Source organism: Oreochromis niloticus, linkage group LG4 (genome assembly GCF_001858045.2).
Source record: "Oreochromis niloticus isolate F11D_XX linkage group LG4, O_niloticus_UMD_NMBU, whole genome shotgun sequence".
In the NCBI taxonomy this organism is placed as follows: Eukaryota; Metazoa; Chordata; class Actinopteri; order Cichliformes; family Cichlidae; genus Oreochromis; species Oreochromis niloticus.
In genome coordinates this window covers 13,885,925-13,902,025 of record NC_031969.2, presented here as the reverse complement: position 1 = coordinate 13,902,025, position 16,101 = coordinate 13,885,925, and the positions used below count along the sequence as shown (strand labels likewise).

General features: G+C 43.7%; 1 protein-coding gene across 1 annotated transcript; it reads right to left on the bottom strand.

The window, feature by feature from the left end:
* Positions 1-784: 784 nt before the first annotated feature.
* Positions 785-12,603, bottom strand: zgc:112183 (ras-related protein Rab-37). Its single transcript, XM_003454019.5, has 9 exons — positions 11,911-12,603; positions 10,811-10,921; positions 8,355-8,396; positions 6,271-6,337; positions 6,099-6,151; positions 5,613-5,678; positions 4,816-4,872; positions 4,658-4,734; positions 785-1,864 (listed from the first exon to the last, which is right to left on the bottom strand). The coding sequence occupies exons 1-9, from the start codon at positions 12,019-12,021 to the stop codon at positions 1,762-1,764; spliced, it is 687 nt and encodes a 228-aa protein (XP_003454067.1). The 5' UTR covers positions 12,022-12,603; the 3' UTR covers positions 785-1,761.
* Between the last annotated feature and the right edge of the window lie 3,498 nt (positions 12,604-16,101).

The following is a 16,101-nucleotide window of genomic DNA, read 5'->3' as shown; positions in this document are numbered from 1 at the left end:
AACTCCATCAAAAGATTCACTTCTGGCTATGCGATTGTCTGTCAACGATAATCAGCATCAGTTTTCAACTCCACTGTCACCCCAAACTCATCTCAGAGATATGAGTGACATGGCAGTGAAAATAGATCCTGACAGGAAGCTGCTCGGCTAAAACCTCGGGCAGGATTTGACTTCTCAGCTGAGAATGCTGCCAGCCCTGATAAGAGAACAGACGCAGAAGCTCTCAGCAGTATGCTGACCACGTGCAGCAGTGGGTTCAAGTTGGTGATGGAAAGTCGCTCAAATAATGCACTTTTTTTTCCACAGGAAAGGACAGAAAGCCTCAGTGGGTCTGCTAAGTGAGTCATACTTTAGATGGATGTGAGCCAAAGAGGAGGCGAGCTGCCTTCAGGTGTACAGTGAATCACGACTGTGTTCTTAAGTATTTCACGTCTTCTCACATCACCCCAGTGCACGAGTCCATCTAACCTGTGCAACCACACAGATCCTGAGCATCCTTTCGCAAAAAGCTTGCCTACATACATCATAAAACACACTCACAAATCCACAGTTATTAACATGTGTACAGTTTTCTATCGGATTGATAAAGCACTTTATTTTCTCTAGCTGTGCATGTTGGAGAATAAACAGGGCAGCTGCTGCCACACAGTGGCTCATTAACTGCAGCACATCTTGCCGTTCGTCAGCGACTCCCACCCAAACACACACACACGCACACACACACACACACACACACAGAAACGCAGACGAGACAGACTTCAATAAAGCAGCAGCACGTACATTACAAAATATATATATATTTTATAGATCATATGACAACAAAGCACTTTTTCATGGCACTTTGTGATCACCGTGACAACCTCTCAAGAGAGGACAAATGTGACACAGAGCAAGTCTGACGAGCAAACGTTCATAATGAGCAAAGAACAGCGTACAAAGAAAAGTGATGCACAAATACAGCTTGGCTACAGGCTACACACACTGACATCCACCACCGAAGGGGACATAACAACGTTTGTGTGAGGGGGAGTGCTGTGCTGTTGCTGTGTGTGAGTGGTGCATGTGGAGGGAACAGTGGAAATAATCCCACTGTGTATAGTTACACATACAGTACTCGGGATGGCGTTTCACTGGCCCTGAATTGAATGTACAGACAGACACAGAGTAGGTAAACGCCCTCCAAACGTTGGCTTTATTCTATCTAACAGCAGTACAGATGTGAACAGATGGGATCATTTTAGCTACAATCTCATCGTGAGACTCAGACTCACTTAAAGATTTAAAAGACTGTAAGGCCAAAAAAGGATTCTGTTCACAGCCTGATATAACTGGGATTAAGCAAAGAGTTTCGCAGCAATGAAATGCTATATCCACGCTGGCAATCGCCGGCACCAGCGGTTGTTTAACCTGTTCATTCTTCCCATCCCTGCAGATGGATATAGCATTTCAGTCTGCAACTCCTGACTGGTAGCTTTGACACAACTGTCACCACAAAAAACCCCACAAATATCTCTACACGTGACATAAAAGGTAGAAATTCACATTTCAAATAGGGGATGGCAGCCAATCCAGATTCACTTTCATTCAGCCGTAAGCTCGGTGGAGCGAAGACGAGGACGTCTGCTTCTCAGGTTTTGGTGCAGGGATTGGCTTTCATAAGAGAGACCAGCCTTTTTTTTTCTTCTTTTTTTTTTTAAACTTTCCCTCCCTCCACATTTCTTTATCTGTATGTGTCTCTCTCTGCCAGATTATCAGCATCAGCTACGGGCCACAGCAGCCAGTCTTGTGCTTCTGAGACTCGATGTAGTCGTGTATCTGGAACTTGGGCTCATTTGGCTGCTGCGTCGCTCTGTGCTTCAGCTCCCTGATAGAGAAAGAGAGAGATGCAGGAAGTTAGATGCAGAGGTGGCGGATGTGTGGGATGGAGCACAGACAGGCTGAGCAAATAAAGAATATGAGAAACGAAGAGAAACATATCAGGATCTCCGTGTTCTGAGATTTTATCAGAATGCCTCAGGCATGCTATCATTTAATCTGACATCCACTTAAGACTGCCATCACATTACCATTACAAATCACCTGCATTAGTCTCATTTGCAGGTCTGGAAGCACACATTATATGCAGTCATTGCAGACTTCATGTGAACCTTTTGTAGATTTGCTTCCATTCAGTAACTCATTAAAATACAGCAATCACACACTTATTATTTAGAGTCCAGAGAAAGCCTGACATGCAAACAGTCCCATACTAATAATAATTATAGACAACAGGAGCAAACAACAAACTAAACAAAAAACAGTGGTTTGCAGTAGTTGAAGAGGAAGGCTTGATTGCATCAATTTAAAGTCTGAGACAGAGAAGAAGAAAAAAACCAACCACATAACCGAGAGGAGAACATCAGAGTAAACAACAGAGGTCAGGCGTATGCATGAAGCGGATAACAACCCTCATGTGAAAGCTCAGCGTTCATTATTCCACAAGCATGACCCGAGCTGAAGAGAATTCATTAGTTTGTTACCTTTGTCGACCGAGCACAAAAACATGCACAATTTAGTGCAATTTATATTCAGTTCGTACTGCAAAGGGTTCTATCTTTAAAAGGAGAATAGCTTTTGAAGTCTAAGATACGAGATATCATCAGCGATGATTTTCCCTGCACCCCGCAACTTCATTTTTTATTTAGAAAAGAGAAGAAAGCCAAATGTTGATTGTGTGAATGATTGTGTTTACAAGGCCAGCATTGGTCGTCCAGCTTTCTTGGCCACTAATGATCCTCAACATCAAATCCGGGGCTTTTTTCTTTGTTTTCTTTTCTTTTCTTAATTTTCTTTGCACAAGTTTGAGGTCCGTGGTGAAATTGACAAATAGGCTACTTCCAGGCAAGTGGTGGAAGTGGTGCAGAGGCACACAAGAAGGGGAAAAGTCGCAAAATTTAAACACATATTGTGTAAAATCTCACCACTAGATTTCAGTAAGTTCCAGATTGCAGTCAACTGAAGTGTGTTTTCTTACCCCTTCTAATTCAAGTGCATATTCCAAGCTATGGTGGTCCCTGTGGGACAAACACCTCTGGCTGCTGTTTATCTGTAGTGAGTGTAGGGCTGTCAAGCTGCTGTTTACCTCAGGTGTCAATATGCTGGGTGCTCTGTTAGCTGTTGCTAATGAAACAGTGTTTGAAGTGGATCTAACATTGTCAGCTTTGGACACTCTGACAGAAGTTACACATTAATCAGTGTATATTTATGAATGCAACATTCTTTTTGTTCCATTAAATAAGCTAAAAAATGACTCATTTTTTTAAATTTAGGTATATATATTTTTTTGCTGCTATGTATATTCTGTGCAGTCTTTTTAGTTTACTTTTTAGACTGAGTACCAGGTCATTTTTTAAATAAACCTTTAGTCCATTCTGAGATCAGAATACAACACTAAATACACTACAAGGCTAAAAGTGTATTGACCCTCAGATATCCTACCCATATGTGGCCATTAAAGTTATTCTAAAATTATGCACATTAATAAGCTATTACATAAGCCTAGAGACTTCTGGGAATAAATCCCATTAGAGTTTATAAACTGGCTCCAAGGATGTGCCCAAATTCAGCCACAAATACCACTGTAGTCTATGATCCAGTTTATCCCAAAGCTACCGGATGAGGTTATGGTTAAACTCACCCCACAATGCTGGCAGCATATTGTTTAAAAAATTAAATGTTGTGGGATTTCTTTTTCCCATATTGCAACCACCCTGTTCCAAAAAAGACAAACAGCAGCAGACCAAAAGTATTCAAAACATGCACCTCGTGCTCATAACTGCAACAGAACTCTGACTTGGTCTGTCCAAAACCTTAATTTTTTTTTGCCCCATCACCCATTTAATTTATTTGTTGGTTTTGCATTATTTTCTTCTTGCATCACTCAGTATCTCTTAAGATTCAGGCCATGCACTGCTGTATGACACTCCTGCCTGACAGGAAATCAAGAGAGGGGAAGACATGCAGCAAACGGCTCCTGGTTGGAGTTGAACCCAGACCACTGCAGCATGTGGTTGTCTGCTAATGCACCAAGCCAACAAGATGTCCCAGTCCCAGTTTAGCCAAGCTGGCACAAATCATGACACTACCTCCACTGTGCTTCAAAGGTAGAATGAGCTGCATTATATATATATATATACTTTTACTAATTTCTATTGGGAACCAAGCTTTGTATCCCCTTATTTATAAATAAGAGCACCTCTACAACGTACAGTTCAAAAGCCATCTCTTAATAGATGTGACTCTAAGTAACTTTTGGATATTTGATCATACATCTCTTAAACCTGCATTATTTGCTCTTTGTAAGACTTGAGGAAAAATGTAAAAAAGCCTGAAAAATTTAAAAAAGAATAACATAATATTACCCTATTATGCTACCATGGCAACAAAACTGCCTACTGTCACATTAGGCAGACATATTGGTGCTTTACCTGGTAAAATGATGCTATGTGCATGCTGAAAACCAACTAAATCTTCAAAGCCACATTCTGTAAAACCAAAAATTATCAGCTGACCTACACCAAAGTGGGTTCCTTGCTCCGGTCAACTAATTTCCATTACATAATGTAATCTCATCCATTGTCTAAACATAGGTATTGATTACAGGAGGTTTAAAACTTACTTTCCTATAGCGTGAAAAGCCAGGTCCACATTGACTCCAGTCTTGGCACTGGTCTCCATAAACGGTACTCCATATTCCTGAGATGGAAAAAACATTAGAAGAGTAAAGACTCTCCTCTGCTGTGGAGAACATAACCACTTGAAAATGTCACGCATTACCTTGGCCAGCTTCTCTCCGTCCTCCGTCTTCACGACCCTCTCTGCAGCCATGTCTGACTGTAAGACAGCAAACGGAAAAACAAGTCATCACAGTGTAGGTGACGGGTCACAGATTCACCATGCCATCCGCTACATCTCGTCAGCCGGCACGTCCTGTCTCTTATCTGGCAGCCGGGCCGCCAGCTGGTGAGCCAGATCTCCTTCAGACTGGTGAAATGTCAGAATCTCCACCTCCAGCAGAAGACCGATGCCACCAGTCCTGCTGCTTTCACAGCTAACAATCTGAGCTGCTGCTACGTGACATCTAAGACCCTTGAGACAAGTGAGTTTTCTCTGAGCCACCAGAGGGAGCTTTTAGATATATTAGCAATGACTACTGTTGCAGTGAGACAGGAAAATGTCTCTTTTCATCATCAGAAGCGCTGTGCAGGAAATATTCAATGCATCGGCCGCTTGAAGCAAATCAACAGCAGTTTAGTGAGGCACTGTTTTTGGATGAATGTATCCTTAATAGTCATGATGATGGAATAACACCGGATGATGGATGAAAGCAACAGATTTGAAAACAGGCCGTCTCTGTGTGCACAAGTGTGCACATTAAAAGCACACAAATCAGAGGAGACACGCAGCAACACGATCAGGACATCAATTTGTGCGCTTGTGAACGTTATATCAAGAGATTAAGAGTTTGCATTCGTGCATGTGTGACAAAGTGTGACAACGGTGTGTTAAAATTGTGCGAAGGACTTGTTATGCTCCTAATCTTTTATGTAACACTAAACGGAAGCTATGCTCACCTTGTTGCCGAGCAACATGATGACCACATCCTTCTGGGCATGCTCGTGTATTTCAGTCAGCCAAGCCTTCAAAAGTAGAAAAGATAGACAGTCAAAGGAGGAGAGGTTGGGGGGTATTGGTCAATTGAATAAAAAAAAGAAGAAGCAAACACCACCAGATGAAGCAAGCGCTCTGCTGTTCCTCCTGAGCAGTGCGTTATTACCACCCTCCAATCAATCATGGTGTCACTGAGTCACTCTTGTCCTTGAATGCTTTTATTGCTTTTCATTATTGAAACTGTGTAACCAAGCAAATGATAACATCTTGTCATTCTAAAGAGAGAAGATGCTACGGGCCCCCGCAGTACTTTGCATGTAAATAGAGTTTAACGTTCAGCTTGAGGGGGCTTGGGAGCAGGAAGTGAAAATAAACACAGAGCAGAGAGGAGCAATGAGAGGCAGAGGCAGCAAAAGCACAAGGGGGAAAGTAATCTGAGAAAGTCTTACCCTGATGTTGTCAAATGATGGCTTGCTGGTGATATCATAAAGCAGGAGTAACGCTGTGAGAAAGGAAACATTTAAAAAAGGGCTACACACTGCTTTGCTTCATTACCTACTCTAGACCTTCCCCCACACGGAGAGCATCAGGAAGTAAAATATATAAAAATGCAAAGGTTACCTTGGGCATCTCTGTAGTAGGCGTGCGTTACACTGCGGAATCTCTCTTGGCCGGCTGTATCCCAGATCTGGGTAACAAAGCACACAGTTACATGGTATGCAAACACTGGTGTGCATCCTGATCCACCCTCACGAAATACAAGACAGCCTGTTGTCAGCAGCACGCACTGCGAGCGATAATACCTCTCCACAAAGCTCTAATGCAGTAATGAGTGAAGATTTGATTCAAATCCAGAATCTGAGTAGTTGAAGTTAGAAGTTAAAGCTTGCAGATAAAGCTAAACTTTGTGTTTTTGTAGCTTTTTGCTCACTGGTCACTTCATTAAGTACACCTTGCTAGAACCGGATTGGACCCTCAGATCTGCCTCAATTCATGAAGATGCTGCAAATATTCCTTAGAAATTTTGGTTCATGTCAGCTGCACGTCATTGATGTGAATCTCCCCTTCCACCACATCCCAAAGGTGCTCTGTGGGATTGAGATCTGGTGACTGTGGAGGCCGCTGCACTACAGTAAACTCATTGTCATGTTCAAGAATCCAGTTTGAGATGATTTGGTGAACATGTAGCCTCAATTTCCTGTTTCCTTAGCCCATGTTACACCCTCAGAGATGCTCTTCTGCACATGCTGTTCATAACAAGTGGTTGTTTGAGTTACTGCTGCCTTCCTGTCAGCTCAAAGCATTCTCCTCTCACCTCTGGCATGGACGAAGCATTTTCTCCCAGAGAACTGCCGCTCACTGGATATTTCCTCTTTTTTCAGCCAAGTCAAGAAATGTTGTTCTGGAAAATCTCAGCAGATCAGCAATTTCTGAAATACTCAGACCAGCCCATCTGGCACCAACAAACATACCACGTTCAAAGTCGCTTTTAATCATCTTTCTTCCTCATTCTGATGCTCGATTTGAGCATGTCGCCCTAACCATCTCTACATGCCTAAATGTTGCTGCCATGTGATTGGGTGATTAGATATTTGCGTTGCAACAGCAGCTGAACAGGTGTACCTAATGAAGCGGCCCGGGAGTATAATTATAATAAATGACCAGCTTGCCCGTTTAGCTCATTGTCTTGCAAAATTACTGGCTCTAGTAGAGCAACTGCTAAATTAGTTGGCCTAGTGTAGCAGCTGTTTTCTTGAATAAATCCTTAAATAAATCCTGCATTTTTACTATATTCTAGGCATTTCTCAGCATTTATTTTACACTATTATATGTATAACAAACACAAACCAAACTTTAAGTGCATGAAAGCTAAATTAATTAAAAGCTGGCTGCCAAAAAACACCTGTAGTTCAATATCAAATGAAATTAATCTAGTTGTTTGTATATAGACACGTGGTGTTTCTGTTAATTCAGCATGTTGGCAGGTTGTGGAGCTGCTTCTGAACTTCCTGAATCACTATGTAGGTTAACATACAATATTAAGCTATATGCTTTTTAAAAAAAAACAAAAAAAAAAACAGTGTTTCCAAAACACAAATCAAAGAGCGAAGCTAGTCACACTAAACAAATGTTATGATTTGTAATGTAAAATAAATGGTATGAGGAAATGCTGAATACATCCTATCCACCTGCTGCAATTCATCCAGCCCCTTTGAAGTCGCTGAACCGTTTTGAGACTTTAGATTTTCTGCTGTTACTCATTACGTCTAGTTTGGGATTAATCACAGGATTTTTTTTTCTAATGTATAATGCTTGCAAAAAAAGAGAAGCTAAGATAGCAGAGGAGTCTAAATCTGTTGCCACCCACTCAGTGTTGAATGAACAGGTCATGATGATAGACTGCCATGTTTTGGGGGACTGTGTGCCAACAACATGCTGCCGGAATAAAACCCCAAATTCCTTTTTACTATCACAATATCTTTAACTGGATATATTTAACAGTAGTTAAAATCACAGATTTCATTTAAAGGGAGAAATCACTTTATCTTTTCCAGGTAATTTTGGATTCTCTATAATCTCCCACCCTGGATGAACTGAGGTGAACCTAAAGCTGAGGCCATTAAAGCTGCTTGAGGGATGAAAGAGGAGCTGTCATGCGATGAGGTGAAATGCAGGCAGACACCGACAAGGTGCAACGCTCTCACCTGTAGCTTGACTTTCAGGTTGTCGACATCCACCACTTTATTCTAGGAAAACAAGGAGAGTCTGCGTGAGACAAGTCACCATATGCCTTAGAAACTGGAGTGCTGCGGAAATGGCACAGAAATGAATGACGAACATCACAGCGGACCAAAAAAGCTCATGGACTCAGTGTGTGACAAAAAGAAACAAGGCGACTAAAAGTGGCTTTGAATGCTGGCAGGGAAAGTAATTTGCAACACCCACACAACAGCGAGGTCTTTGGGATAAGAGACTTAATTACACAACAGTGAGAAAGAGGACTGGCAGCAGAACAACGGACTCCCCCGTTAATTTCCTGCTGCCCTGTAGGGGTGCCCTCTGATTTCCTGTTTTAAAAAAAGAAAAGAAAAGATCGGTCTAAAATAGTTTAGGCGACCAGGCTAAAAAATAGTGCTGTGATTAAGATGCTGCAAATTTTGGTACTGATCCGATAACGAGTAAATACAGGGCCATTATTGCAGATACCAATCCCAGTATCGATACTTTTAACCCATAAAGGCAGCAGGTGAGAGCAGTGTGTCATGATTTATGACATCAGTCTGGGAACACATTTTAATGAAGGCTAATGAGTATTGTTTTCCACAATAATAGATTGACACAACAAAACACAGATTTTACACTTTCATCTATGTGAAATCTGTGAATATAGTGCATGCTTGGAGTTGGAGGTTTATATATATATAAATTACTTAAACAAAATTCAGAGGTTTACATACTGAACTGAGGATAGAAACAAAATATCGATCCTGTTGCACTAGTATCGATCCAATACCAGTACCAACATTCGTATCGATACTATCGATGTTTGGATAAACTGCCCACCTCTGCTAAAACAAACAAACAACAACAACAAAAGACTAAATGCTGTGGCTGAAATGAGAAAACAGATTATTGGGAAGGGTGCAAAAGAGGAGCAAACAACACGAGTTCTCCCGTGCGTCATCATGGGGGTGAAGGGAGAGTTTGAGGGGGGGTTTCATGCCACCGTGACCTGCAGGACGAAACCAGGTCACATGTATTTTTCAAGCATGTACTGCAAAAACCACCACGACACGAAGGAAGTATGACTCGCAAGTGCACTTCCTTAATCAGTCTGAAACTTCATATCAGTGACAGGTCGTCTCAAACGCTCCCTGCCTTTCCTGCAAAGCACGGAAGCACGCACGTCAAAAAGAAAAAAAGAAAAAAGACAGAAAAACAACATAAAAGCCGCACAGAAACACAAATAACGAAACCTCTATGACGTGTGCAAGGCTGTCACTGGCAGCAACGAGCTGCCACCTGCTGAATCGTCTGCTTTTGGCGGAATGGACATGGTTCAACCCCTGCATTAGTTGCCATGGGTTTCCATTTTCTCCCCCCCCACAAAATTATGACGTGAGAGGAGCCCGCATGCTGAGTAACTGCTACAAGGAAGCATGCCGAAAATAGACCGGCCATGTTACAAGCTGCAACAACACGCTGCCTGTCTGCCTGTGCATGCGTAGAAGACAACCTCTTCACCTTTCTCCCAAAGGTGACAGCAAAAAGTGACTCTCTGCCCTCAGTCTGACACTACAAACGAATGCAAGTGTTGATCGGTGTTGATGCATTTTATGAACTGGCTGCAGCACTTGCTGCTGAGCGAGGGGAGGCAGAGTGAGAGACGCTGATGCTTCATGTACCTGTCAGACATCCATTACGCTCCTTCGTGTCTGCACCTCCATCCAGAGAAGACAATACATCACTTTGGCTAATGCAGCACAATTTCCTCCTCGAACCACCCCCACCCACCTACCCATCCAACCCCCTACTTGACTTGCCATTAGTGAGAGTGCTTTGCTCTGATTGGAGGAAAACGGGGAGGCTGAGGATGAGCCTGTCCACTCGGTCCGAGCAGCACATTTGCCCGTTTGCATCAAATTCAGCACTGTGTGGGTTGTGTGTGTGTGCGCGCACATGAGGTGTGTGTGAATAAGAGCTCGTCTGTCAGCATGGTGACTCCTCCAGGACTGAGCTGAGCTGCAGCCAATCTTTCCAGGAGATAGGGACGTGGGCAGGCATCTGCCAAGACATTTATGAAGCAGTCCGCAGCCTAACAGCACAAGTGGTCTGTGAACTCCACTGATTTTTTTTTTTTCTCGTTTGTACATTTGGTGCTATCATCGCAGAATGACGAAGTGTTCCTCGCGGAAACTGCAGGGTGATAATTGGGTCGATGTCGCTCGTTAACAGACAGATTATTGTTGTTTTTGTTGTTTTTAGCATTAGGTTGTTTTTGCACACGCAAGTTATTGCTTCATATGATTAACAAGAATAATAACCCACACACGCACGCACACACACACACACACACACACACACACACACGGAAAGGCTCATAGAGAAATTGAGCATCATTATGACTCATTGGGTGAGTTCTATAGAATCTCTCTCTCACCCTAAAGTCTATTCCAACGGTGGCTATAAAGTTGCCTCCCAGAAATGCCCCATCTTTGAAGCGCACCAAGAGGCATGTCTTCCCCACGGCCGAATCTCCCAGCAACATCACCTAGAGCAGACCCACCACCAAAGAAGAAGAAGAGGGGACAACAGGTTACAGCTGATCAAAACAGACAAACAAAACAAAACAAAAACCCACTGACACAAAAATAAACCGACAGATGTGCGTTGCATTAAACACACTGCATGAACATTTCACAGCTGGAACCATACAGTTTGACACCCACGACCACGCTGTGCAGTATATCATGTCGGTAACCTTGTATAATGTAGGCAAATACAGCCACAGTACGCTACAGTGTTGACTTAGCTGCCACCAGGATGTGACACTTTGCAAGTGGGGGGGGGGTTAAGATGTGATCAGCCAACTCTGTAATTTTACTCTCATCATTTTTTTTATTTGTTTTTTAAGCAGGCACCCCTTTCCAATCAATATAATTACAACAACGGGGGTGCATAATTATACAATCAATCCAGCAGCATGAAGGTGAAAATATTACACGTTGCTCACACACAGAGTCATGTCTGCTTCAATAAAAGAAAAAAACACACCGTGCAAATGCACACGGGCTAACACAGTTGCGCTTTAATGCAAGTTTTGCTGCCGTCTCTGTGAGTTGATGGAACAGTGTGAAAAACCTGGGCGGCTCTCATTCAGCAGAAGCTGTGAGGAGCAACAAGTACACCCTCTGCAAACATCTGGGCGAACGAGGATTTAGAGCCTCCTCAAAGAGAGGCTTATTCAGCACCAAACCGGGTGGATGACTTGTCTGCTCTGCTGTCATTGTGCAAACTGTAAAAAAAATAATGGCCTGCTAAAAGGCAGAGCCTTCAGATTGCATTTCTTTTTCTCTCTCTCGCTTGTGATCACCAGTGAGCGCTGCACATGTGAAAAGTCAATAATCGTGTTGCTGCTACTGCAGGTACACCCAGCTGTCACAGTGCAATAAATGTACACACCTGTTCCAACAGTAGCACCACGAAAAAAGGCAAAAACAAGCCCCCCGAACACAGACACAACAAGATGGAAATACACACCTTGAAGGCAATATCGTAATACTCGTTAATAGAAGCGCATCTCTCCAAGACATATTTTGATGTGCCGTTTTTTGCCTGCTTCTCCGTCAACGATGCCTTTCTCGTGGACATCGCAGTGCCAAGGGAAAGAGCGCAGGCTAAAGAGCCTTCCCCCCTTCCAAAATTAAAAATTAAAAACCCCAAACAGTTCCGATCTCCGAAGGTGTCCAAGAAAACAAAAAAAGGAAGAGAGACGCGCACCGAGCCTCCAGTGAGATCTCCGCCAACTCAGTCCCAGTGTCCGCCAGCCTCCACCTCTGCTCGCATACTGCGTGTGGCCACGAAAGGATCACCTTCCCAAGTAAAGAAAGGAGGAGAAAAAAAATCACACCTCAACTCGCGCACTGTGAGAAGACGCGGAAGAAGACGGTCAAAACTTAAACATCAGCTGCAGCGGCGCCATCCAGCAGTCAAGAAGAAGGCAGCGATGACAAGCAGGCGGAAACATTAGTGTGATTGTTCAGAGGGAAGCGGTGCATCGTGGCGTGGGCAGATCATTAAGTGAGCAGCTATGCGAGGACGTCGACGGCGGCTCCGCGGACGGTGGTGTGTCTTTCACGCTGACATTGGAGCCGCGGGGGTCAGACGCGCTGACGGCTGTCTCATCTGCCACAGGTGGTGGTGCTCGATCGCGAGGATCAACCCCCCCTCCTCCCCAATACACACAGGTGACAGGTGGACGGACGGACCACTAGTTTACAGACCCACAAATCATACTTGGCTGTTCATTTACACCATCATCAACATCGCTGCGCACACACAAAAACCTCAGCCATAATATGTGCCCCATTTAAAAAAAACATTTATTTTGTTATCCTGGGACATTCTATCGAGTCTTGATTAACTGGTTCGAGTCTTTTGTTATTCTTGCGTTTCTTGATCGACCAGTTTTCTTCCCAGGTTCCAGCTACAGCAGCAGACAGTGTTTGTCTCCACCTGCCGTCCGGAGAGGAGACTCTCCGAGCTCAGACGGGACTAAGGGCGGCACGGTCACAGATCATTAATGTTACGTAACTGACATGCGATCTGCCGCTCACATATATGAGCTCATGAGTCCCCGTCAGCGGCAGCAGCGTCTCCCCCTCTGGCATTAACATAATGAGAAAACAAGGAGCTGGGAATGTCGTTGTTTTGTGGTTTCCTAGCCGTCTGTGTCCGCATTTGTTTTCTGTTTTACTCCTGAGTTTCTTTTTAAAATGGATATTTCATTCATTATGGAGGGAAAAAGCGACCCCAATCTACGTGGCTCTGTGTGATCCTTTGTTAAATCATGAGTTAACTGTGATTAACCACATTGTTTTTTCCTGGAGAGCTGAAAGCCACACCCAGGCCTCATTACTGCCAGACATGTTGGATAAAGAAATCAATGAAACGGAAGCTGTCTGACAAACTGAAGCAGGCGAAAAGATTTCAAAATGCAATATGTCTGTCTGGTTTGTCAGTCATCCAGGTCACAGGACTCTAAGGAGCCTGGAAAGAAAAGCGAAAAGTCCAGTCACTTTTCTTTCCAGGCTCCTGAGATGATTTCAAAATGCAACAGATTTCTAAAAGAAACAGCTGAAAAAAGGCGACTGGAATCTATGGAGAAAACCACTGCTGACCAAAAAACACAAAGGCTCACATTTGCCAAAAAAAACCCATCTTGATGATCTCCAAAATTTCCTGGGAAATATTCTGTGAACTGATGAGACCAAAGTTGAACATTTTAGAAGGTTTCAGTCCATCTGCGTAAAACTGACAGAGCATTTAAAGAGAACATCACTACCACCACAGTCAGACATGGTGGTGGTAGTGTGATGGTCTAGGGCTGCTTTGCTGCTTCAGGACTTAAACAACTTGTTGCAAATGTTGGAACAATGAATTCTGCTCTCTACTAGAAAATCCTGAAGGATGATTTCTGACCATGAGTTTGTCCCCTGAAGCTGTAAGGCCCCTGGGTTCTGCAGCAAGACAATTATCTGAATCACACCAGCAAGTTGGCCTCTGAATGTCTAAAAAACATCAAAACTAAGCTTTTGGACTGGTCGAGTCAAAGTGTGGACCTAATTCATATTGAGATGCTGTGGCATGACCTTAAATAGGCCATTCGTGCTTGAAAACCCTCCAGCGTGGCTTAATTAAAACAAATCTGCAAAGAAGAGTGGGCCAAAATTCCTCCTATGATGTGAAGGATTCACTGCCAGTTATCACAAACACTTGATTGCAGTTCTTGCTACTAAGGGTGGCACAGCCAGTTATTAGGTTTAGAGGCCAATGACTTTTTCACACAGGGCCAGGTAAGTTTGGATAACTTTTTTCCCCTCCATCAATTAAATCACCATTAAAAACTGTGTTTTGCATTGACTCAGGTTTTCTTTGTCTGATACTGAAACTTGTTTGATGATCTGAAACATTTAAGTTCAACAAATGTGCAAAAAAGCTAAGAATTCAGGAAGGCGGCAAATACTTTCACAGCTCTGTGTAAGTCTTTTTTTTTAACCTCCTGCCACTTTTGTCGTGTTGCTTTATTTGCCCAGTTATAGTAATTTAAATCAAACCTGCACAGTTCTCATTAAAGAACTCGCGTCTCTCACTCTCAGCAAATTACTCCACATGGAAAAAACACTCACTAACTGACATGACAGAGCCGTGTCAGGGCAGCACGTTGGAGGTGCAGCTGAGGAAAATGAGTCAATTTAACATTTCAGATCATATCAGATAAACTGTCAGTTACGAGTTCCTGCGTGCCCATTTCCCCCCCCGATTCACTGCTTTACGACTTATGAAGAGAAGACATGTCTAAAATATCTGAACGCAGAGACTGAAAGAGCTTTAAATCTCAATTTGTTCCAGCCAGCTCAGCACAACTGCCTGAATTTCCACCTTGCTGATCATCTCAGCCAGGTCCTTTCAAAGTGTCGCCTGCAGACACCCAATGAAAGGCGCTTTTTGCACACCCTGTCTCACCCCTGACTTTAATCCAGCACACTTACGCTTCCAGAAGATTTATTTATTTATCTATTTATTTTTGTAGTGCATCTTTCTGCAGGGCTTTTGAACCTTGAATCATACATTTATGCAAACTTATGCAAATGTGCAATGCCAAAGCCAGTTTTCTACTTTCCCGCAGATTTTTTCCCCCTCCTTTGTGCTGCACTAATGGCAATGACACAAAGCCAAAGTTATCATCAGTGTGGCAACAAGGGGAAAAAAATGCACCAGACTAAGCCATGCATGCCTCCTGTTTGTCTCCTTTGGCCTTCACTTGTCACCCAGCCTAACCCTCAGCCACACACACAAAAAAAACAAATGTCACGAAGCATCAAATCAGTCTTGTTGGAAGCATCTTTGCAACAAACATCCAGCAGCAAACAGCCTGCATGCCTCAGCATCCATCACTTGTGCTCTCCTGATAGTAATTTCAATTGTAGCATTGGCATCATTGACTATAATCCTTAACCCCTGCAGTGTGGTAAGGATTATAATGAATGCAGTGATAAAATGCAACATTGGCGCAGTGGAGAAGCGCCGCTGATTCACGCCGCACTTCACTGACACATACCGAAGGAGTCAAACACTCCCCAGCACCCAAACAGAGAAGATTTGCTTCGCAGCAAATGTCACGACTTTAGTGCAAACAGCCCATCACGGTGACATGTCCCTCAACACTCGGGTGAAGTCAGCGGCTTAATGAGGTGGGAGGAGGAGGGAGAGAAAGCATACACATATATATATACTCACACACACACAGACACACGGGCGAGCAAGGCAGAAGTATGAGTGAGCCAGAACAAATACAGAGTGGGTGGGGTGAGCGGTGGACATGAAAAGTGGACTCACCGTGAAGCCGATGCCCACGGTGGAGGTGAAGGACCCTGCGATGAACTTGCCCTGGTCAAACTGAACCAGCAGGGAGGTCTTGCCCACTCCGCTGTCCCCCACCAGGATGGTCTGCAGACAGATTTACAGAGAGACAGAGGCAACATCATGCAGGCTTCAGTGCCGCAGCTTCTACTTGTCGCCCGAGGCCCTGCGCTGTGTGGGCACAGGCAGTGTAGGACAATGCGTGTGTTCATAGGCTGCTCAGTGTGGAGCTCTGTGCTCCATGATGCTGTGTGACAGCCGGAGCTGGGAGTCAATAACAGCAAAAAGGGGGAAGCACAATGGGCACCG

Bases quoted from the DNA above. Each gene is read 5' to 3' on its own strand.
- zgc:112183 (XM_003454019.5), bottom strand. From the start codon at position 12,021: ATGTCCACGAGAAAGGCATCGTTGACGGAGAAGCAGGCAAAAAACGGC. The intron at 5,679-6,098 runs GTAAGACTTTCT...CTACTTTTGAAG, and splicing joins CATCATTTGACAACATCAGG to GCTTGGCTGACTGAAATACA. The intron at 1,865-4,657 runs GTAAGTTTTAAA...TTTCTCTATCAG, and splicing joins GCTTTTCACGCTATAGGAAA to GGAGCTGAAGCACAGAGCGA.